At 50.6% G+C, this 25,010-nt stretch overlaps 1 protein-coding gene across 1 annotated transcript in view; it reads right to left on the bottom strand.

Moving 5' to 3' along the window:
* The window catches only part of BAHCC1 (BAH domain and coiled-coil containing 1), a gene marked incomplete at its 5' end in the record, with an annotated part of 81,385 nt that extends 60,882 nt beyond the window's left edge, over positions 1–20,503 (bottom strand). Inside the window, 17 exon segments of the mRNA XM_038742916.1 lie at positions 573–745; positions 3,258–3,416; positions 6,232–6,428; positions 8,350–8,469; positions 11,382–11,473; positions 11,475–11,570; positions 11,573–11,644; positions 11,646–11,750; positions 11,753–12,088; positions 12,091–12,181; positions 12,183–12,559; positions 12,561–12,941; positions 12,943–12,970; positions 19,807–19,853; positions 19,856–19,909; positions 19,912–19,931; positions 20,415–20,503. Coding sequence (XP_038598844.1) covers positions 573–745; positions 3,258–3,416; positions 6,232–6,428; positions 8,350–8,469; positions 11,382–11,473; positions 11,475–11,570; positions 11,573–11,644; positions 11,646–11,750; positions 11,753–12,088; positions 12,091–12,181; positions 12,183–12,559; positions 12,561–12,941; positions 12,943–12,970; positions 19,807–19,853; positions 19,856–19,909; positions 19,912–19,931; positions 20,415–20,503 — 2,437 coding nt within the window.
* Between the last annotated feature and the right edge of the window lie 4,507 nt (positions 20,504–25,010).

The following is a 25,010-nucleotide window of genomic DNA, read 5'->3' as shown; positions in this document are numbered from 1 at the left end:
AATAATAATAATAATAATGATGATGGCATTTATTCAGCGCTTACGATGTGCAAAGCACTGTACTAAGCGCTGGGGAGGTTACAAGGTGACCAGGTTGTCCCATGGTGGGGGCGCTCACGGTCTTAATCCCCATTTTACAGATGCGGTAACTGAGGCCCAGAGAAGTGAGGTGACTTGCCCAAAGTCACACAGCTGACAACTGGTGGAGCCGGGATCTGAACCCATGACCTCTGACTCCAAAGCCCGAGCCCTTTCCACTGAGCCACGCTCCAACCCAGTGCACATGGTAAGCGCTTAACAAATACCGTTATTATTATTATTATTATTATTAAGCGCTTACTATGCGTCCAGAGCCGGGGGAGATCCAAGCTAATCAGGTGGGACCCCAGTCCATCTTCATCCCCATTTTCCAGAGGAGGGAACTGAGGCCCAGGGAAGGGAAGCGACCCGCCCGAGGTCACACAGCAGACGTGTGGCGGAGCCGGGATGGGAACCCGGATCGCTCTGATTCCCGGGTCCGGGATCCGCCCGGGAAGCGACGGGAGCGGGAAGCGGGCGCCCACCCCCGTTACCTGCAGTTGACACTGTCGCTGTAGCTCGCGGGCGGCTCGCTGCTGTTGCTGTAATACCAGTAGCTCCTGTTGCCGGAGAAACTGGGAGCGGGAGTAGACGGGTTGCAGGTGCGAGGCCGGGGCTCGCCCAGGGTACATGGGGGGCCACAGGGACGCCTGCTCCATCACGTCGGCTGGGCGCGGACCACCCAAGGCGGCGGAACAGACCAAAGATGGAGACGTTAGACGGGCGGGGGCGGCTCTTGCCTCAGTGGCTCTTCCGCTGGGAGGCCGTCTGCCCGCTCGGTTGTACTGGACGCCCCCCCAAGTAGCACCGATGGAGTCCCTCCCCTCTCTCTCCTTGTGTCTACAACTACGAACAGTAACGATGAGGGCGTCTGTTGAGCGCTCACTGTGTGCCAAGCACTATTCTAAGCGCTGGGGTAGATACAAGGGAATCAGGTAGACTGTGAGCCCACTGTGGGGTAGGGACCGTCTTTATATGTTGCCAACTTGGACTTCCTAAGCGCTTAGTACAGTGCTCTGCACACAGGAAGCGCTCAATAAATACGATTGAATGAATGAATGAAACAGGTTGCCCCTCGTGGGGCTCCCAGTCTCCATCCCCGTTTCACAGAGGAGGACACTGAGGCGCAGAGAATAATAATAATAATAATAATGATGGCATTTGTTAAGCGCTTACTATGTGCAAAGCACTGTTCTAAGCGCTGGAGGGGGATACAAGGTGATCAGGTTGTCCCCCGTGGGGCTCACAGTCTCCATCCCCATTTTACAGAGGAGGTCACTGAGGTGCAAAGAATAATAATAATAATAATAATGGCATTTGTTAAGCGCTATGTGCAAAGCACTGTTCTAAGCGCTGTGGGGGGGATACAAGGGGATCAGGTTGTCCCACAGGGGGCTCACAATCTCCATCCCCATTTTACAGAGGAGGTCACTGAGGCGCAGAGAATAATAATAATAATAATGATGGCATTTGTTAAGCGCTTACTATGTGCAAAGCACTGTTCTAAGCGCTGTGGGGGGGGATACAAGGTGATCAGGTTGTCCCACTGGGGGCTCACAATCTCCATCCCCATTTTACAGAGGAGGTCACTGAGGTGCAGAGAATAATAATAATAATGATGGCATTTGTTAAGCGCTTACTATGTGCAAAGCACTGTTCTAAGTGCTGCAGGGGGATACAAGGTGATCAGGTTGTCCCATGGGGGGCTCACAGTCTCCATCCCCATTTTACAGAGGAGGTCACTGAGGCGCAGAGAATAATAATAATAATAATGATGGCATTTGTTAAGCGCTTACTACGTGCAAAGCACTGTTCTAAGCGCTGGGGGGGGGGATACAAGGTGATCAGGTTGTCCCACGGGGGGCTCACAGTCTCCATCCCCGTTTTACAGAGGAGGTCACTGAGGCGCAGAGAATAATAATACTAATAATGATGGCATTTTTTAAGCGCTTACTATGTGCAAAGCACTGTTCTAAGCGCTGGGGGGGGGATACAAGGTGATCAGGTTGTCCCACGGGGGGCTCACAGTCTCCATCCCCGTTTTACAGAGGAGGTCACTGAGGCGCAGAGAATAATAAGAATAATAATGATGGCATTTGTTAAGCGCTTACTATGTGCAAAGCACTGTTCTAAGCGCTGTGGGGGGGATACAAGGTGATCAGGTTGTCCCACGGGGGGCTCACAGTCTCCATCCCCGTTTTACAGAGGAGGTCACTGAGGTGCAGAGAAGTGAAGTGGCGTGCCCAGGGTCACACAGCAGACAAGTGGTGGAGCCGGGATTAGAACCCACGCCCTCCGACTCCCAAGCCCGGGCTATTGCCACTGAGTCACGCTGCTTCTCTGTGACTCTGGACTGTGGGCTCGTGGTGGGCGGGGAACACGTCTAACCGACTCTGCTGTACTGGACTCCCCCGCGGCGCTCGGGACAACGCTCTGCACACAGTGAGCGCTCACTAAATATCACGGATTAATTCCCTCTCCCTCCCTCCCCGCTCTTTTTTTCTCACCTAGACTCCAAGTTCCCTGTGGGCAGGGAATGGGTCTACCAGCTCTGTTGTCCCGTCCTCTCCCGAGCGCTTACTACAGCGCTCTGCGCGTGGTAAGCGCTCAATAAATTGTACATATCTATTCTATTTATTTTATTTCGTTAATACGTTTTGTTGTGTTCTCTGTCTCCCCCTTCTCGACTGTGAGCCCGCTGTTGGGTAGGGACCGTCGTCTCTAGATGTTGCCGACTTGGACTTCCCAAGCGCTTAGTACAGTGCCCTGCACACGGTAAGCGCCCAATAAATACGACTGATTGATTGATTGATTAAATAAATATTCCCGATGGGATCTCAGCCCCTTCCCACCCCGTCTCTTTCCCCGTCCCGCCTCTCCCGTCATCCTCCTCCTGACTTTTAGACTGTGAGCCCACTGTTGGGTAGGGACTGTCTCTATACGTTGCCAACTTGGACTTCCCAAGCGCTTAGTACAGTGCTCTGCACACAGTAAGCGCTCAATAAATACGATTGATTGACGACGATGGGATTGATGGAGCGCCGGCCCTGTGCTGAGCACTGGGGTCAAACGCCGTCTCCCCCCCACCCACCCACCCACCCGCCGCCGTCCTGATTCCCGGTTCCTCTCGGAAGGGGCGGATTTTCGGGATTCCCAACTCCGGGATCGCCGCTTCTTACCAAGTGGATGTGGGGTGGGGTGGGGAGACGGCTCATTAGGCAGGATAACCAGCTGAGCGGCGGGATCCTGGGAAAGGGGGAACACAGGCTGCAGGCTATTGGACATTGCGGCCGGGAAGCCCGGTGTCAGGGTCTGGTGCAAGGCTGAGTGGCCGATCCCTGCAAGGGAGACAGGAGGCGCTCAGTACAGTGCTCTGCACACGGGATGCGCTCGAAACATAGCAGCGGCTGAGTGACGGAGCCCGAATTTATTTTCACGTCCAAACTCCTTGTGGACAGGTAACGTGTCTTCCGAATCCGGGCCCTCTCCCAAGCGCTCCCCCCTTCTAGACTGTGAGCCCAAGCGCTTAGTACAGTGCTCTGCACACAGTAAGCGCTCAATAAATACGATTGACTGATTGATTGATTGATTGATTAGGACAGTGCTCTGCACACAATAAATACCACCGAATGACCGACCGATGAGCACTCCGATCCAAACCGACCCCGTCCTGATGGACTCTCCCAAGCGCTCAGTCCAGTGCTCCGCACAAAGTAAGCGCTCAATGAATACCACTGAATGATCGATAGGTCCTTCTGTTGGATAAGTGCTCAATAAATACGATTGATTGATTGATTGATTGATTGATTGATTAGGACAGTGCTCTGCACACAAGAAATGCCGCCGAACGACTGACCGATCCGGACTCTGATCCAAACCGACACTGTTCTGTTGGACTCTCCCAAGCGCTCAGTCCAGTGCTCCGCACAAAGTAAGCACTCAATAAATACCACTGAATGATCGATAGGTCCTTCTGTTGGATAAGTGCTCAATAAATACGATTGATTGATTGATTGATTAGGACAGTGCTCTGCACACAATAAATACCGCCGAATGACCAACCGATCTGGACTCCGATCCAAACCGACACCATCCTCTTGGACTCTCCCAAGCGCTCAGTCCAGTGCTCTGCACAAAGTAAGCGCTCAATAAATACCACTGAATGATCGATAGGTCCTTCTGTTGGATAAGCGCTCAATAAATATGACTGATTGATTGATTGATTGATTAGGACAGTGCTCTGCACACAATGAATACCGCCGACCGACCGACCGATCCGGACTCCGATCCAAACCGACCCCGTCCTGTTGGACTCTCCCAAGCGCTCACTCCAGTGCTCCGCACAAAGTAGGCGCTCAATAAATCCCACTGAATGATCGATAGGTCCTTCTGTTGGATAAGCGCTGAATAAATACGATTGATTGATTGATTGATTAGGACAGTGCTCTGCACACAATAAATACCGCCGAACGACTGACCGATCCGGACTCCGATCCAAACTGACCCCGTCCTGTTGGACTCTCCCAAGCGCTCAGTCCAGTGCTCTGCACAAAGTAGGCGCTCAATAAATCCCACTGAATGATCGATAGGTCCTTCTGTTGGATAAGCGCTCAATAAATATGACTGATTGATTGATTGATTGATTAGGACAGTGCTCTGCACACAATGAATACCGCTGAACGACCGACCGATGCGGACTCCGATCCAAACCGACCCCGTCCTGTTGGACTCTCCCAAGCGCTCAGTCCAGTGCTCCGCACAAAGTAAGCGCTCAATAAATACCACTGAATGATCGATAGGCCCTTCTGTTGGATAAGCGTTCAATAAATACGATTGATTGACTGATTGATTAGGACAGTGCTCTGCACACAATAAATGCCGCCGAACGACCGACCGATCCGGACTCTGATCCAAACCGACACTGTTCTGTTGGACTCTCCCAAGCGCTCAGTCCAGTGCTCCGCACAAAGTAAGCACTCAATAAATACCACTGAATGATCGATAGGTCCTTCTGTTGGATAAGTGCTCAATAAATACGATTGATTGATTGATTGATTGATTAGGACAGTGCTCTGCACACAATAAATACCGCCGAATGACCAACCGATCTGGACTCCGATCCAAACCGACACCGTCCTCTTGGACTCTCCCAAGCGCTCAGTCCAGTGCTCTGCACAAAGTAAGCGCTCAATAAATACCACTGAATGATCGATAGGTCCTTCTGTTGGATAAGCGCTCAATAAATACGATTGATTGACTGATTGATTAGGACAGTGCTCTGCACACAATAAATACCGCTGAACGACCGACCGATCCGGACTCCGATCCAAACCGACCCCGTTCTGCTGGACTCTCCCAAGCGCTCAGTCCAGTGCTCCGCACAAAGTAAGCGCTCAATAAATACCACTGAATGATCGATAGGTCCTTCTGTTGGATAAGCGCTCAATAAATACGATCGATTGATTGATTGATTAGGACAGTGCTCTGCACACAATAAATGCCACCGAATGACCGACCGATCCGGACTCCGATCCAAACCGACACCGTCCTGTTGGACTCTCCCAAGCGCTCAGTCCAGTGCTCTGCACAAAGTAAGCACTCAATAAATACCACTGAATGATTGATAGGTCCCCCCCAGCTCCAACCAGTGGGGATCCATATGTCACCCCGTCCTGGGGGAAAACCTGGGGTTCCGTCCGGAAAATTCGGTCAAAGACCGGAAGACCAAAGGGGTCGTGGGATGAGGGCTTGCTTGGACTGGTGTTTCCGGGGGGTGACGCGAAGAAACCATCAAATATAAGGTTGACCCGTCTCCCCAACTCCCCCCGAAAGAAGTAACATCATAAAAGCACATGGTATTTGCTCAGCGCTTACTATGTGCCAGGCACTGTACTAAGCGCTGGGGCAGAGCCCAGCTAATCCGCCCGGACACAGTCCCCATCTGAGAGACGAGGGCAACTGAGGCCCACAGTCACCCAGCGGAGAGGCGTCCACCCGTTGCCAGCTCGTACTTCCCGAGCGCTTAGTACAGTGCCCTGCACACCGTAAGCGCCCGACTGACTGACTGAATGAATGGACGATGGCACTTGCTCAGCGCTGGCTACGTGCCGAGCACCGCTCCGAGCGCCGGCACGTGCCGCCCCCGCCACTCACCGTAGGAATGTCCCCCCATCCAGATGGAAGGGCTGCGAGTGCGAGAGAGCCAGGGCGGGTGGGGCGGGTGGGGCGGGTGGGCGGCGGGGTCTCCCCCGGCCAGCTGGCCGGTCTGCATCATGAGGTGGGAGGTCAGGTCTCCGGGGCAGCTGCTGGCTGGATGGAGGCGCGAAAACTCCACCAGGTCTTTGCTGTCCCTGCAAGAAGACCGAGGCGGCGGGTTGATTGATTAATTAATTAACTAATCAATTAATTAATTAATTAATTAAGGCATATTATTATCATTAATCATATTTAGCGCGTGCCTACTGGGCGCAAAGCGCTTGGGAGAGGACAATACCCATGGTGGGTGCTCAGTAAATGCGACTGAATGAATGAATGACTAATAAATGAGCCCACTGTTGGGTAGGGACCGTCTCGATACGCTGCCAGCTTGTCCTTCCCAAGCGCTTAGTACAGTGCTCTGCACACAGGAAGTGCTCAATAAATACGATTGAATGAATGACGATAAACCTCAAACGCCTTCCCTGCCCGCAAGGAGCTGACAGTCTAGAGGGGATGTGAATATAAGAATGATAATAATGATGATGGTATTTGTTAAGTGATTACTTATTTATTTAATTTATTTATTTAATGGCATTTGTTAAGCGCTTACTATGTGCCAAGCACTGTTCTAAGCGCTGGAGGGGATACAAGGCGATCAGGTTGTCCCACGGGGGGCTCACAGTCTTACTCCCCATTTTACAGATGAGGTAACTGAGGCACAGAGAAGTTAATAATAATAAATAATAATAATAATAATAATAATAATAATAATAACAAATAATGATGGTGGCATTTATTAAGCGCTTACTATATGCAAAGCACTGTTCTAAGCGCTAGGGAGGTTATAAGGTGATTAGGTTGTCCCATGTGGGGCTCACAGTCTTAATCCCCATTTTCCAGATGAGGGAACTGAGGCCCAGAGAAGTGAAGTGACTTGCCCAGAGTCACCCAGCTGACAATTGGCAGAGTCAGGATTTGAACCCATGACCTCGGACTCCAAAGCCCGGGCTCTTTCCACTGAGCCACGCTGCTTCCGTCTCCTCCCGCCTGGGAGCTCGTCGTGGGTGTCTGTGGGTGTAGCGGACTCCCCCAAGGCCTCAGTACAGTGCTCGGTATGCAACGGGCACACCCGCAGCACTAGGCCGTGAGCCCGTTGTTGGGGAGGGACCGTCTCTATATGTTGCCGACTTGGACTTCCTAAGCGCTTAGTACAGTGTTCTGCACGCGATAAGCGCTCAATAAATACGACTGAATGAATTGATTGCCATAGGTGTGGGGGTCCCCTGGCTCTGCCTATCACCACACGACTGAGCTGATCCCCTTCTAGACTGTCAGCTCCCTGTGGGCAGAGAACCCGTCTACCCACCCTGTTGAACCCAACGCTCCCAAGCGCTTAGTCCAGCACTCCGCACACCGTAGGCGCTCACTAAATACCACTGACTGACCAATTGAGTCATTCAATCGGATTTACTGAGCGCTCACCGTGTGCAGGACACTGGAATGAGCTCCTGGGAGACGACTGTGAGCCCGCTGTCGGGTCGGGACCGTCTCTAGATGTTGCCGACTTGGACTTCCCAAGCGCTTAGTACAGTGTTCTGCACACGGTAAGCGCTCAATAAATACGATTGAATGAATTGATTGCCATAGGTGTGGGGTCCCCTGGCTTCGCCTATCACCCCCCGACTGAGCTGATCCCCTTCTAGACTGTCAGCTCGCTGTGGGCAGGGAACCCGTCTACCCACCCTGTTGAACCCAACGCTCCCAAGCGCTTAGTCCAGCGCTCCGCACACCGTAGGCGCTCACTAAATACCACTGACTGACCAATTGAGTCATTCAGTCAGATTTACTGAGCGCTCACCATGTGCAGGACACAGGAATGAGCTCCTGGGAGACGACTGTGAGCCCACCGTCGGGTCGGGACTGTCTCTAGATTGTGCCGACTTGGACTTCCCAAGCGCTCAGTACAGTGCTCAACAGCCACTTTTCCTGCCCACAACAAGCTTCCGGCCTCGAGATGGGTCCCGGGCTGGGGGCGGTTAGCGGGTAGCGGGTTCGAGGGGGGGGGGTCCTTACTGGAGAAGCAGCTCTCGTCCCGCGAGGCCCAACCTCTCGTCACAGAGATGATTCCTCTCCTCTTCGGCCTCCAGGTCGATGACGTGCAGGACCCGGGAGCAGCCGGCTTCGGGGACGCCAGGAGGGAAGCAGAATAATAATAATAATTAATAATAATAATAGTAATAATAATAATAATAATGGTACTTGTTAAGCACTTACTCTGTGCCAAGGACTGTTCTAAGCGCCCTGGTTTACTTTCTACCGTCCTCTCCCAAGGGCTTCGAAATAATAATAATAATTACGGTACTTGTTAAGCGCTTACTCTGTGCCAAGGACCGTTCTAAGCGCCCCGTTTACTTTCTACCATCCTCTCCCAAGTGCTTCGAAATAATAATAATAATAATAATAATAATAATAATAATAATCATTACAGTACTTGTTAAGCGCTTACTCTGTGCCAAGGACTGTTCTAAGCGCCCCGGTTTACTTTCTACCGTCCTCTCCCAGGTGCTTCGAAATAATAATAATAATAAGAAGAAGAAGAAGAAGAAGAAGAAGAATTACAGTACTTGTTAAGTGCTTACTCTGTGCCAAGGACTGTTCTAAGCGCCCCGGTTTACTTTCTACCATCCTCTCCCAAGCGCTTGGAAATAATAATAATAATTACGGTACTTGTTAAGCGCTTACTCTGTGCCAAGGACTGTTCTAAGCGCTCCGGTTTACTTTCTACCGTCCTCTCCCAAGCGCTTCAAAATAAGAATAATAATAATAATAATAATTACGGTACTTGTTAAGCGCTTACTCTGTGCCAAGGACTGTTCTAAGCACCCCGGTTTACTTTCTACCGTCCTCTCCCAAGCGCTTCGAAATAATAATAATAATAATTACGGAACTTGTTAAGCGCTTACTCTGTGCCAAGGACCGTTCTAAGCTCCCCGGTTTACTTTCTACAGTCCTCTCCCAAGCGCTTCGAAATAATAATAATAATAATAATTGGGGTACTTGTTAAGCACTTACTCTGTGCCAAGGACTGCTCTAAGCGCCCCGGTTTACTTTCTACCGTCCTCTCCCAAGCGCTTCGAAATAATAATAATAATAATGATGGCATTTATTAAGCGCTTACTATGTGCAAAGCACTGTTCTAATAATAATAATAATGATGATGGCATTTATTAAGCGCTATGTGCAAAGCACTGTTCTAATAAAAATAATGATGGCATTTATTAAATGCTTATTATGTGCAAAGCACTGTTCTAATAATAATAATGATGGCATTTATTAAGCACTTACTATGTGCAAAGCACTGTTCTAATAATAATAATAATAATAATGGTGGCATTTATTAAGCGCTTATTATGTGCAAAGCACTGTTCTAATAATAATAATAATAATAAGGATGGCATTTAAGCGCTTACTATGTGCAAAGCACTGTTCTAATAATAATAATAATAATGGCATTTATTAAGCGCTTACTATGTGCAAAGCACTGTTCTAATAATAATAATAATGATGGCATTTATTAAGCACTTACTATGTGCCAAGCACTGTTCTAAGCACTGGGGAGGTTACAAGGTGATCAGGTTACAAGGTGATCAGGTTGTCCCAAGGGGGTTCACAGTCTTCATCCCCATTTTACAGATGAGGTAACAGGCACAGAGAAGTGAAATGACTTGCCCAGAGTCCCACAGCTGACAATTGGCAGAGCCGGGATTTGAATCCGTGACCTCTGACTCCAAAGCCCGGGCTCTTTCCACTGAGCCATGCTGCTTCTAGCACTAAGCGCTCAATAAATACGATCAGATAGCGTGGCTCGGTGGAAAGAGCCCGGGCTTTGGAGTCGGAGGTCACAGTTTCAAATCCCGGCTCTGCCAACTGTCAGCTGTGTGACTTTGGGTAAGTCACTTCACTTCTCTGTGCCTCAGTTACCTCATCTGTAAAATGGGGATTAAAATTGGGTGAGCCCCCCCGTGGGCCAACCTGATCGCCTTGTAACCTCCCCAGCGCTTAGAACAGTGCTTGGCACATAGTAAGTGCTTAACATATACCGACATTATTATTATTATTACTCTACTGACTGAGCACTTCCCGGGTGTGGAGCGCTGTACTAAGCACCTGGGAGAGTCCGATGGATCGGATCTCCCCGCTCTAGACTGTGAGCCCGTTGTTGGGTGGGGACCGTCTCTATATGTTGCCGACTTGGACTTCCCAAGAGCTTAGTCCAGTGCTCTGCACGCAGTAGGCGCTCAATAAATACGAATGAACGTATGAATGAATCAGACACATCCCCCGCCCACGAAGAGCTAAGCGTGGCGTGTCGGCGACCGGCTCGTATCCAGTGAGCCCGTTGTTGGGTGGGGACCATCTCTGTATGTTGCCGACTTGGACTTCCCAAGCGCTTAGTCCAGTGCTCTGCACACAGTAAGTGCTCAATAAATACGAATGAACGTATGAATCATCATCATCATCAATCGTATTTATTGAGCGCTTACTATGTGCAGAGCACTGGACTAAGCGCTTGGGAAGTACAAATTGGCAACATACAGAGACAGTCCCTACCCAACAGTGGGCTCACAGTCTAAAAGGGGGAGACAGAGAACAAAACCATACTAACAAAATAAAATAGAATAGATATGTACAAATAAATTAAATAAATAGAGTAAAAAAAATATGTACAAACATATATACATATATACAGGTGCTGTGGGGAAGGGAAGGAGGTAAGATGGGGGGGATGGAGAGGGGGAGAGGAAGGAAGGGGGCTCAGTCTGGGAAGGCCTCCTGGAGGAGGTGAGCTCTCAGTAGGGCCTTGAAGGGAGGAAGAGAGTGAGCTTGGCGGAGGGGCAGAGGGATTGGGGGCATTCCAGGCCCGGGGGTCGATGGCGGGACAGGCGAGAACGAGGTACGGTGAGGAGGTTAGCGGCAGAGGAGCGGAGGGTGCGGGCTGGGCTGGAGAAGGACAGAAGGGAGGTGAGGTAGGAGGGGGCGAGGGGATGGACGGCCTTGAAGCCCAGGGTGAGGAGTTTCTGCCTGATAAGGTAAGGAGCACTTACCTTTGAGGCCGGGGGGCCGCCCGGGTCTGCCGCCCGGCTCCGGCCCGGTAGACGGGCTCGCTGCGCCCGTGGCTCTCCTTCTGCCGGGCCACGGGCCACGGCGATGCCCACAGGCGGCTGCCGGACCTCCCCGTCCCCGTGGGGGCCCTCGTGGTCCCGGCCGCGGGCGCAGTCCGGGCGCTCCCGCCTCCGCCGGCCCCCTTGGCCCCCGGGAACTTGCCGTCCTGCTGGCCGCAGCCGGGCTTGAGGTGGCCCAGGCCCACGAAGGGGGGGCTTCTGGCCCACGATGAGCGCCTGGTTGCTGTACTTGAGGAGGCTCTTCATGGCCGACACCTCGCCGGGCCCGGCCGGCAGGGTCCTGGCTCAGGAGCGGGGCCGGCTTCAAGCTGCCGCCGCTGCCGGCCGAAGGGGTCCAAGAAGGGGCCCGGGCGGTCCTCGCCCAGGGGCGGCGGGGGGCCCTGACCCCCCTGGACCGTCCAGGGGGGCAGGTGGGGCCCGCCGTAGCCCAGGGAGCCCGCCAGCTCGGCCGCCTTCCTCTTGGCCTCGGCCTGGTCCGGCTCGGGGGCCGCGGCCTGCTGGTGCCGGATGCGGGCCACCTTTTGGGGGGCGAGGCTGGGGCCCTTGTCTAAAGTGCAGCAGGAGGGGCTGATTTTCACCCCCAGGGGGTCCTGGGGGTGGGGGCGGGGAGCAGTCCTGGGGGGCCGGGGGAGGCGGCGGCGGGCAGGTCGAAGTAGCCGCCCTTGTCCGGGCCGGGCTTGGCGGGGGGCAGGCCGGGGGAAGGGGCCCTCGGCGCCGTTGAAGTAATCCAGCCCCTTGAGGCGCGCGTTCAGGCCCGGCCTCCGCTCCTTCCCCTCCGCCTTCGGGTGGGGGTAGGCGGGTGGACAGTAGCCCCCCAGGGGGGCCGCGCCCGCCTCGGGGGGCCGCTCCTTGCGCTCGCCCGGCTCGCCCGCCGGCTGGACGGGCCGGCCCTTGTCGCTGGGGTGCCCGAAGGCCGGGCCGGGCGGCTTGCCCTCGCGGGCGGCGGGGGGCCGCGTGGAGCCGCAGGCAGGGGAAGGCGGGCGGCGCCGGGGGCCGGGGGGCACGGCGTAGGAGACGGAGTGGTGGAGCATCTGCCGCCGCTCCAGGTACTCGCCGTAGGGCTGGGCCGGCTCGGCCCGCTCCTTGGCGCAGCCGGGGCGGGGAGGGGGGTGCCCCGGAGCAGCTGGCGAACCCCGCTTTGCCCGGCTCCCCGTTGAGCATCTTGGAGCCGAGGAGGAGGCAGGAGTTGAGCTGGCGGGGCCCGCTCTGGCAGGCCGGACGCTGAGGGGGGCCCTCCTTGCAGTGGGCATCGGGTGCCAACGGCGGGACCAGCTTCCGGCGCTCCTTGCCCACCGCCTCCTCCTCGGCCCGCTCCTTGCCCTCCGCCTTGCCAAGCTTCTCCTTGGGCGGCGGGAAGCGGTCCGGCTCCTTGGCGCCGTCCGGGAGGTGGCCGGGCTCCCGCTCCCGGCTGCAGGAGCCCACGGGGCCGCCCCGGGCCAGGCCGCTGAAGTTGGGGTTGGCGGTCAGGAGGGTGGGCTGGGGCCGACAGGTTGTGCAGATAGAAGTTATCTGGAAGGCGGGAGAGCAGATATGATAATGATAATGACGGCATTTGTTAAGCTCTTGCTATGTGCCAAGCACCGTTCGAAGCGCTAAGGCTTGGCGCCTTAATAATAATAATGATGGCATTTGTTAAGCGCTTACCGTGTGCCAAGCACCGTTCGAAGCGCTAAGGCTTAGCGCCTTAATAATAATAATGATGGCATTTGTTAAGCGCTTACTATGTGCCAAGCACCATTCGAAGCACTAAGGCTTAGCACCTTTATAATAATAATAATGGCATTTGTTAAGCGCTTACTATGTGCCAAGCCCTGTTCGAAGCACTATGGCTTAGCGCCTTAAGCTCACCTGTATATATGTATATAATGATAATGATGGCATTTGTTAAGGGCTTACTATGTGCCAAGCACCGTTCGAAGCGGCTAAGGCTTAGCGCCTTAAAAAATAATAATGGCATTTGTTAAGCGCTTACTATGTGCCAAGCACTGTTCGAAGTGCTAAGGCTTAGCGCCTTAAGCTCACCTGTATATATGTATATAATAATAATGATGGCATTTGTTAAGCACTTACTGTGTGCCAAGCACCGTTCGAAGCGCTAAGGGCTTAGCGCCTTAATAATAATAATGATGGCATTTGTTAAGCGCTTACTAGGTGCCAAGCCCTTTTCGAAGCGCTATGGCTTAGCGCCTTAAGCTCACCTGTATATATGTATATAATACTAATGATGGCATTTGTTAAGCGCTTACTATGTGCCAAGCACCGTTTGAAGCGGTAAGGCTTTGCGCCTTAAGCTCACCTGTATATATGTATATAACAATAATGATGGCATTTGTTAAACGCTTACTATGTGCCAAGCACTGTTCGAAGCACTATGGCTTAGCGCCTTAAGCTCACCTGTATATATGTATATAATAATGATGATGGCATTTGTTAAGCGCTTACTATGTGCCAATCACCGTTCGAAGCGCTAAGGCTTAGCGCCTTAATCTCACCTGTATAAACGTATATAATAATATTGATGGCATTTGTTAAGCGCTTACTATGTGCCAAGCACTGTTTGAAGTGCTAAGGCTTAGCGCCTTAAGCTCACCAGTATATATGTATATAATAATAATGATGGCATTTGTTAAGCGCTTACCATGTGCCAAGCACTGTTCAAAGTGCTAAGGCTTAGCGCCTTAAGCTCACCTGCATATATGTATTATCAATCGTATTTATTGAGCGCTTACTGTGTGCAGAGCACTGTACTAAGTGCTTGGGAAGTACAAGTTGGCGACATATAGAGACGGTCCCTACCCAACAGTGGGCTCACAGTCTAGAAGGGGGGGGCTTCCTCTGTGCCAAGCACTGTTTGAAGTGCTAAGGCTTAGCGCCTTAAGCTCACCTGTATATATGTATATAATAATAATGATGGCATTTGTTAGGTGCTTACTATGTGCCAAGCACTGTTCGAAGCGCTAAGGCTTAGCCCCTTAATAATAATAATGATGGCATTTGTTAACCGCTTACTATGCGCCAAGCACTGTTCGAAGCGCTAAGGCTTAGCGCCTTAAGCTCACCTGTATATATGTATATAATAATAATGACGGCATTTGTTAAGCGCTTACTATGTGCCAAGCACTGTTCGAAGCACTAAGGCTTAGTGCCTTAATAATAATAATGATGGCATTTGTTAAGCGCTTACTATGTGCAAAGCACTGCTCTAAGCGCTGGGGGGGGATACAAGGTGATCAGGTTATCCCACGTGGGGCTCACAGTCTTAATCCCCATTTTCCAGATGAGGTCACCGAGGCTCCGAGAAGTGAAGTGACTTGCCCAACGTCACACAGCAGACACGGGGCGGAGCCGGGATTCGAACCCATGACCTCTGACTCCCTAGCTCCAAGCCCGGGCTCTTTCCACTGAGCCACGCTGATTCATTAATAATTATTGAGCGCTGACTGGGTGAAGAGCATTCATTCGTTCATTCAATCGTATTTATTGAGTTTATTTTATTAAATTTATGAACTTGTACTTCCCAAGTACAAGTACTGGTATTATTTAGTAATAATAATGATAATAATGGCATTTATTAAGTGCTTTACTTTGTGCAAGGCAGTGTTCTAAGCGCTGGGGAGGTTACAAGGTGATCAGGTTGTCCCACGGGGGGGCTCACAGTCTTCATCCCCATTTTGCAGATGAGGGAACTGAGCCCAGAGAGGTGGAAGTGACTTGCCCAGGGTCACACAGCTGGGAAGTGGCGGAGCCGGAATTTGAACCCATGACCTCTGACTCCAAAGCCCGCGCTCTTTCCACTGAGCCACGGTGCTTCTCTTAGTGAGCGTTATACTATGTGCGGGGACACTGTACTAAACGCTTGGGAGAGTACGATACAACCGAGTTAGTGGATGTTTTCCCTGCCCAAAATGAGCTAAAGTGGAAGGGTCAGCCTTCTGCTGGCATATTTATTCTATTTATTTTATTTTGTTAATATGTTTTGTTTCATTGTCTGGTCTCCCCCTTCTAGACTGTGAGCCCGCTGTTGGGTAAGGGTGACCGTCTCTATATGTTGCCAACTTGGACTTCCCAAGCGCTTAGTCCAGTGCTCTGCACCCCAGTCAGCGCTCAATAAATACGATTGACAATGAATGAATGAATGAATTCCCGAGCGCTTAGTCCAGTGCTCTGCACCCAGTCAGCGCTCAATAAATACGATTGAATGAATGAATGATTCCCAAGCGCTTAGTCCAGTGCTCTGCACCCAGTCAGCACTCAATAAATATGATTGAATGAATGAATTCCCAAGTGCTTAGTCCAGTGCTCTGCACGCAGTCAGCGCTCAATAAATACGACTGAATGAATGAATGAATTCCCAAGTGCTAAGTCCAGTGCTCTGCACCCAGTCAGCGCTCAATAAATACGACTGACTGAACTGAATGAATGAATTCCCAAGCGCTTAGTCCAGTGCTCTGCACCCAGTCAGCGCTCAATAAATACGATTGAATGAATGAATGAATGAATGAATTCCCAAGCGCTTAGTCCAGTGCTCTGCACCCAGTCAGCGCTCAATAAATACGACAATGAATGAATGAATTCCCAAGCGCTTAGTCCAGTGCTCTGCACCCAATCAGCGCTCAATAAATACGACTGACTGACTGAATGAATTCCCAAGCGCTAAGTCCAGTGCTCTGCACCCAGTCAGCGCTCAAAAAATACGACTGACTGACTGAATGAATGAATTCCCAAGCGCTTAGTCCAGTGCTCTGCACCCAGTCAGCGCTCAATACGATTGAATGAATGAATGAATTCCCAAGCACTTAGTCCAGTGCTCTGCACCCAATCAGTGCTCAATAAATATGACTGACTGACTGACTGAATGAATGAATTCCCAAGCGCTAAGTCCAGTGCTCTGCACCCAGTCAGCGCTCAAAAAATACGACTGACTGACTGAATGAATTCCCAAGCGCTTAGTCCAGTGCTCTGCACCCAGTCAGTGCTCATAAATACGATTGAATGAATGTAATGAATGAATTCCCAAGCGCTTAGTTCCAGTGCTCTGCACCCAGTCAGTGCTCAATAAATACGACTGACTGACTCAATGAATGAATTCCCAAGCGCTTAGTCCAGTGCTCTGCACCCAGTCAGCACTCAATAAATACGATTGAATGAATGAATGAATGAATTCCCAGAGCGCTAAGTCCAGTGCTCTGCACCCAGTCAGCGCTCAAAAAATACGACTGACTGACTGAATGAATGAATTCCCAAGCGCGTTAGGTCCAGTGCTCTGCACCCAGTCAGTGCTCAATAAATACGACTGACTGACTGAATGAATGAATTCCCAAGGTGCTTAGGTCCAGTGCTCTGCACCCAGTCAGCGCTCAATAAATACGATTGAATGAATGAATGAATGAATTCCCAAGCGCTTAGTCCAGTGCTCTGCACCCAGTCAGCGCTCAATAAATACGACTGACTGAATGAATGAATTCCCAAGTGGCTTATTAGTCCAGTGCTCTGCACCCAGTCAGCGCTCAATAAATACAACAATGATGAATGAATTCCCAAGCGCTCAGTTGAGTGCTCTGCACCAAGTCAGCGCTCATAAATACGACTGAATGAATGAATGAATTCCCAAGCGCTAAGTCCAGTGCTCTGCACCCAGTCAGCGCTCAATAAATACGACTGAATGAATGAATGAATTCCCAAGCGCTAAGTCCAGTGCTCTGCACCCAGTCAGCGCTCAATAAATACGATTGAATGAATGAGTTTATTGAGCGCTGACGGTATGCAGAGCACTGTACTAAGCGCTTGGGAAGTCCAAGTTGGCACCACGTAGAGACGGTCCCTACCCGACAACGGGCTCCCCGGGCCAGAAGGGCACGGTGACGACTACGGCAGGCCGGCCGGGCCGCCCGCCTCTGGGGCGGGAGACAAAAGAGACATTTGGAAGTTGTGTAAAGCTGTCATGGGAAATTCCTCTCTCAATTTCCCGCTAATTAAAAACAAGGGGGGAGTGGAGGGGGGGCGGGGGGGGGACCTAATTAACTCAATTTCCCAAACCAAACAACGTTGTTGGATTAGGGTCAGCCACAATATTGTGAAAGCCGAGAGGCCGGGACGCCTGCCCGCCCCGCGGACTCCTGGGAAAATCCCGCCGGGCCGCAGGCGGTGCCCCCCACCCCCATCCCCAGCCTCGGGCGCCCCCGGCCCACCCCCACCAACCCAGCCCCCCTCTCCCAGCCCCCTCGGCTCAAGTTTCCCGGGGAGGGAATCGCTGTCAACACAGCGCTGTCGGGATGGAGACGAATTGTGGGATGGGGAGACCGGAAAGGCGGGCGCGGCGAGCATGTGCGTACGCACAACCTGGGAGCACAGCGCACACGTACACAAGGCACGCAGCCCGGCCTAGTGGGCAGGACCCGGGCCTGGAAGTTGGAGGACCTTGGGTTCTCCGGCCGCTGGGTGACCTCGGGCAAGTCACCATCATCATCATCAATCGTATTTATTGAGCGCTTACTGTGTGAAGAGTACTGTACTAAGCGCTTTGGAAGTCCAAATTGGCAACATATAGAGACAGTCCCTGCCCAAGTCGCTTCACTTCTCTGGGCCTCTGTTAGCTTCTTCTCCCTCCTGTTTAGACTGCGAGCCCCACGGAGGGCGGAGGGGGGGGGATCTGATGATTCTTGTATCCCCCCCCAGCGTTTAGTACAATCAATCGTATTTATTGAGGCGCTTACTGTGTGCAGAGCACTGGACTAAGCGCTTAGTGGAAGTACGAGTTGGCAACATATAGAGACGGTCCCTACCCAACAGTGGACTCACAGTCTAACAGGGGGAGACGGAGAACAAAACCAAACATACTAACAAAATAAAATAGAATAGATATGTATAAGTAAAATAGAGTAATAAATATGTACAAACATATACATATATACGGGTGTAGTACAGTGTTTGGCACTTAACAAATATTATCATCATCCTCACTATTCTTCTAGACTGGTGAGCCCACTGTTGGGTAGGGACCGTCTCTATATGTTGCCAACTTGGACTTTCCCAAGCGCTTAGTACAGGTGCTCTGCACACAGTAAGTGCTCAATAACTATGATTGAAATGAATGAATGAATGAAAAGCCTTCTAGACTGAGCCCGCTGTTGGGTAGGGACCGTCTCTATATGTTGCCAACTTGGACTTCCCAAGCGCTTAGTCCCAGTGCCCTCTACACAGTAAGTGCTCAATAAATACGACTGAATGAATAATGCATTCAATAAATACCACTGATTGATTGTAGACAGTGCAGGAGCTTTGCCACCTTGTCCAGATCATACTACTGGGAGCGCACTGTAAGCGCCCAATAAATACGATTGAATGAATGAATGAATGTGGGGTAGGGACTGTCTCTATATGTTGCCAACTTGTGACTTCCAAGCGCTTAGTCAGTGCTCTGCACACAGTAAGCGCTCAATAAATACATTGATTGATTGATTCTAGACTGTGAGCCCACTGGTTGGGTTGGGACCGTCTCTAGATTTGCCAACTTGGACTTCCCAAGCGCTTAGTCCAGTGCTCTGCACACACAGTAAGTTGCTCAATAAATACAATTGAATGAATAGAGCCATTCAATTAAATACCACTGATTGATTGTAGACAGTGCAGGAGCTTGCCCACCTTCTCCAGGGATCATACGATTGGAGCGCCCCATTTGGACTTTCCAAGTGCTTAGTACCAGTAGCTCTGCACACAGTATGCGCTCAATAAATACAATTGAATGAATGAATGAATGAATGCTGGGTATGGGCCCGTCTCTCTACTTTGCCAACTTGGACTTCCCACGCGCTTAGTCCAGTGCTCTGCACTCAAAAAATACGACTGAATTGAATGACATGCCTGTGTCCAACCTGATTTGCTTGTATCCACCGTAGTGCTTGCTCATAGTAAGCTCTTAATATTTATTACTCTATTTATTTTATTTGTACATATTTATTCTATTTATTTTAATTTTGTGAATATGTTTTGTTTTGTTCTCTGTCCTCCCCCCTTCTAGACTGTGAGCCCCTGTTGGGAGGGACTGGTCTCTGTTGCCAGCTTGGACTTCCCAAGCGCTCAGTCCAGTGCTCTGCACACAGTAAGCGCTCAATAAATACGATTGAATGAATGATGAATACTATTGGGAGCGCTGACTTGGACTTCCCAAGTGCTTAGGTCCAGTGCTCTGCACACAGCAGGTGCTCAATAAATACGACTGAATGAATGAATAAATGAATGAATTGAATGACTAAATGAGTTGGTCCCCGGCGCCAGAGCTCCCTCCCCCTCCCTCACCGGACCCCCCGCCACCCCCCAAGCTCCCCGGCACCCTGTCCACACTTGCCTTTCTTGGGAATCGTAGAAGCGGTGCTGCCCATAGAGCACGTTGCCTGTTTTCCATGGTGATCCAAGTGGCTCATAGGTAGGAAAGTGGATGTCCAGGCTCCCCGATAAACCTGGGGTACCCCGGAGCTAGAAAGATGGAGGAGACGGGCTGCGGGCGAGGGCTCCCCAGCCCCCCGGTCCCCCCCAATCAATCAATCAATCAATCAATCGTATTTATTGAGCGCTTACTATGTGCAGAGCACTGTACTAAGCGCTTGGGAAGTACAAACTGGCAACACATAGAGACAGTCCCCTACCCAAACAGTGGGGCTCACAGTCTAAAAGGGGGGAGACAGAGAACAGAACGAAACATACCAACAAAATAAATAAAATAAAATAAATAGGATAGAAATGTTCAAGCAAGATAAATAAATAAATAAATAAATAGGAGTAATAAATATGTACAACCATATATACGTTATATACAGGTGCTGTGGGGAAGGGAAGGAGGTAGAGATGGGGGGATGGAGAGGGGGACGGAGGGGGAGAGGAAGGAAGGGGCTCAGTCTGGGAAGGCCTCCTGGAGGAGGTGGGGAAGCGAAGCGGGAGCCCCCTCCTCCTTCCCCAAACCTTCCCTCCTCCTTCCCCAAACCGGGCCCCGGGAGTGCCCGCCGGGCTCCGTATAGGTACCGTATACGGGGCCCCTATAGCGTGTGCCGCTGGGAAATCAAGCGTCGATACATCAGTATTAACTCCGACTCGACTATAACACCCCCCGGGGCTGCACAAATTGGATTCGCTGATGGGCTGCGGGGCGCGATAATAATATAATAATAGGCATTTGTTAAGCGCTTACTATACGCAAAGCACTGTTCTAAGCGCTGGGGAGGTTACAGAGGTGACCAGATTGTCCAGTGGGGGGCTCACAGTTCTGAATCCCCATTTTTCCAGATAATAATAATAATGGCATTTATTAAGCGTTTACTACGTGCAAAAGGTGACCAGGTTGTCCCATGGGGGCTCACAGTCCGAATCCCCATTTCCCAGATAATAATAATAATGGCATTTATTAAGCGTTTACTACGTGCAAAGTACTGTTCTAAGCGCTGGGGGAGGTTACAAGGTGACCAGGTTGTCCCACGGGGGGCTCACATTTGAATCCCATTTTCCAGATAATAATAATAATAACGATGGCATTTATTAAGCGCTTACTATGTGCAGAAGCACTGTTTCTAAGTGCTGGGGGAGGTTACAAGGTGACCAGGTTGTCCCACGGGGGGCTCACAGTTCTTAATTCCCCATTTTACAGATGAGGGAACTGAGGGCCCAGAGAATAATAATAATAATAATGTTGGCATTTGTTAAGCGCTTACTATGTGCAAAGCACTGTTCTAAGTGCTGGGGAGTTTACAAGTTGATCAGGTTGTCCCACGGGGGGCTCACAGTCTTAATCCTCGTTTTACAGATGAGGTCACTGAGCCCAGAGAAGGTGAAGTGACTTGCCCAAAGTCATACAGCTGACAATTGGGCAGAGCCGGGATTTGAACCATGACCTCTGGACTCCAAAGCCCGGGCTCTACAGATGAGTTAACTGAGGGCACAGAGGAAGTTAAGTGACTTGCCCAAGGTCACACGGCAGGCATGTGGGGGAGCTGGGGATTTGAACCCATGAACCTCTGACTCCAAAACCGGGCTCTTTCCACCAGCCACGCAATCCACTTGGATCCTCCTCCCCGGAAACTGGGCCGTGATAGGGGAGCGCTTTGAGGGATGAAGTCTCCTAACGCTGGGGTGGAATACAATGATGATGGCATTTTATTAAGCACTTACTATGTGCAGAGCACTGTTCTAAGCGCTGGGAGGATACAAGGTGATCAGGTTGTCCCCACGTTGGGGCTCCCAGGCTTCATTCCCATTTTAACAGATGAGGGTACTGAGGGCCCATTCATTCATTCAATCGTTTGAGCGCTTACTGTGTACTTCAATCGTATTAATTGAGCGCTTACTGTGCAGTGTAGAGCACTGTATTAAGCGCTTGGGAAGTACAAGTTGGCAACATCTAGAGACGGTCCCTACCCAACAGTGGGCTCACAGTCCAGAAGGGGGAGACAGACAACAAAATAGAAACATGTTAACAAAATAAAATAAATAGAATAAAATCTGTACAAGTAAAAGTAAAAAAAGTCACACAGCTGACAAGTGGCGAGCCAGGATTTGAACCCATGACCTCTGACTCCAAAGCCCGGGCTCTTTTCCACTGATCCACGCTGCTTCTCAAGTTACAAGTTAACTTGGATACAACTTGATACAAATTAATCAGGTCGGGCCCGGCCCCCCCGTGGGTATCCCCGTTTTCATCCCCATTTTCCGGATGAGGTCACTGAGGCCCAGAGGGAGTGAAGCGACTCGCCCCATGGCCACGCAGTGGGGCCGGGATGAGAACCCGGGTCCTTTCATTCCTTCATTCAATCGTATTATTGAGCGCTTTTCAGTGTGCACAGCACTGTACTAAGCGCTTGGGAAGTACAGAGTTGGTGACATATAGAGACGCCCCTAACCCGACAACGGGCTCACAGTCTAGAAGGGGGGGAGACAGACAACAAAACAAAACATATTAACAAAGTAAAATAAGTAGAATAAATATGTGCAAGCAGTTAACAAGTAATATTATCATTATTATTTATTATTGGTTAGATGCTCAATTAATAATATAGTAATAATAATAGTAACAATAATAATAGTAACAAATAAAATAAGAATAAAATAAAATAAAATAAAATAAAATAAAATAAAATAAAATAAATAAAAGCCCAACAACGGGGCTCACAGTCTAGAAGGGGGAGATGGACAACAAGAACAAAACAGGTGGATGGGTGTCAAGTCGTCAGAAATAGCAGCGGTGGCTCAGTGGAAAGAGCCCGGGCTTTGGAGTCGGAGGTCATTGGTTCAAAGTCCCGGCTCCAGCGACTGTCAGCTGTGTGACTTTGTGGCAAGTCACTTCACTCCTCTGAGCCTCAGTTCCCTCATCTGTAAAGTGGGGGATGATGACTGTGAGCCCCCCGTGGGACAACCTGATCACCTTGGAACCTCCCCAGTGCTTAGAACAGTGCTTGGCACATAGTAAGCGCTTAATAAATGCCATCATCATCATTAGCCGACAGATCAATCGATCGATTGACTGCATTTATTGAGCACTTACCCTGTGCAGGAGCCCTGTACTAAACGCTCGGGAGGGTCCAATACAACAATAAACACGCATCCCCTGCCCACAACGAGCTGACAGTCTAGAGGGGGAGAGATAGAGCGGGAGATAGAGCCCAGGCCGGGGACTCAGAAGGACCTGGGTTCTAATCCACCTCCGCCACTTTGCTGTGTGACCCTGGGCCAGTCACTTCACTTCTCCAGGTCCTCAGTTCCCCCATCTGCAAAAACGGGTGAGCCCCACGCGGGACAGGGGACTGATTACCTGGATCTCCCCCAGCGCTTAGTACATCCATTAAGCGCTTAACAAATACCCAAAAAAGAGAGAGAACGGGTGTGGGGGGGGGAAGAGGGCTGAGGGGGTTGGCTACAAGTTCCTCCGTGGGGCTACTACCGGGCTTTGGACCTTTTTTTTTATTAATGATGTGTGTGTATCTATACATACACTTCTAGACTGTGAGCCCACTGTTGGGTAGGGACCGTCCTATATGCTGCCAACTTGGGACTTCCTAAGCCGCTTAGTACAGTGCTCTGGCACACAGATAAGCGCTCAATAAGAACGACTGAGATGAATGAATAATTCTATTTCTTTGATGGTACCGACGCCTGTCTACTGTTTTGTTTTCGTGTCTGTCCTCCCCCTTCAAGACTGTGAGCCCGTTGTGGGGGTCAGGTACCGTCTCGATCCGTGGCCGAATTGGAGTTTCCAAGCGCTTACTACAGTGCCCTGCACGCAGTAAGCGCTCAATAAATATGACTGAAGGAATGAATAACTCTATTTCTTTTGATGGTACCGGACGCCTGTCTACTTGTTGTTTTTGTTTTTCGTGTCTGTCTCCCCCTTCAAGACTGTGAGCCCGTTGTGGGGTCGGGACCGTCTCGATCCGTGGCCGAATTGGACTTTCCAAGCGCTTACTACAGTGCTCTGCACGCAGTAAGCGCTCAATAAATAACGACTGAATGAATGAATAATTCTAATTCCTTTTGATGGTACCGACGCCTGTCTACTTGTTCTGTTTTCCTGTCTGTCTCCTCCCCTTCAAGACTGTGAGCCCGTTGTGGGTCGGGACCGTCTCGATCCGTGGCCGAATTGGACTTTCCAGTCGCTTACTGCAGTGCTCTGCACGCAGTCAGCGCTCAATAAATCCTGCGCTTAGAACAGTGCTCTGCACAGAGTAAACGCTTAACAAATGCCATCATAAATAAATAAATAAATAAATAAATAAAGTAAATAAATAAATAAATAAATAAAATAAATAGGTAACCGGGCTTTGGACCTTTTTATTTTATTAATGATGTGTATCTATACATACACCTCTAGACTGTGAGCCCACTGTTGGGTAGGGACCGTCTCTATATGCTGCCAACTTGGACTTCCCAAGCACTTACTACAGTGCTCTGCACACAGTAAGCGCTCAATAAATACGATTGGTTGAATGAATGAATAATTCTATTTCTTTTGAGGGTACTGACACCTGTCTACTTGTTCTGTTTTCCTGTCTGTCTTCCCCCTTCTAGACTGTGAGCCCATGGTGGCCAAACTGGACTTTCCAAGCGCTTACTACTACTACTACTAATAATGATGGCATTTGTTAAGCGCTTACTACGTGCAAAGCCCTGTTCTAAGCGCTGGGGGGGATACAAGGTGATCAGGTTGTCCCACCGGGGGCTCACAGTCAATCCCAATTTTAGAGATGAAGGAACGGAGGCCCAGAGAAGTGAAGTGACTTGCTCAAGGTCACCCAGCTGACAACTGGCGGAGCCGGGATTTGAACCCACGACCCCCGGCTCCAAAGCCCGGGCTCTTTCCACTGAGCCACGCGGCTTCCCTATCTGCACGCGGGAAGCGCTCAGCAAATACGACTGAGCGAACCAAGAAGCGAGAGGGGATCGGCTCGGCCTCCCAGCCGGCGAGGGGAAGGCCAGGGAGCAGACAGATGGAGCTCGTGTTTGCCGAGACGGGGCCACATGGAGAACAGATGTTTCCTAGATTAACCTCGGCTTCTGGAAAAACCGATTTTTTTT

Source organism: Tachyglossus aculeatus, unplaced genomic scaffold, assembly GCF_015852505.1.
Source record: "Tachyglossus aculeatus isolate mTacAcu1 unplaced genomic scaffold, mTacAcu1.pri scaffold_1_arrow_ctg1, whole genome shotgun sequence".
Taxonomy (NCBI): domain Eukaryota; kingdom Metazoa; phylum Chordata; class Mammalia; order Monotremata; family Tachyglossidae; genus Tachyglossus; species Tachyglossus aculeatus.
This window is presented reverse-complemented; position numbering and strand designations above follow the sequence as displayed.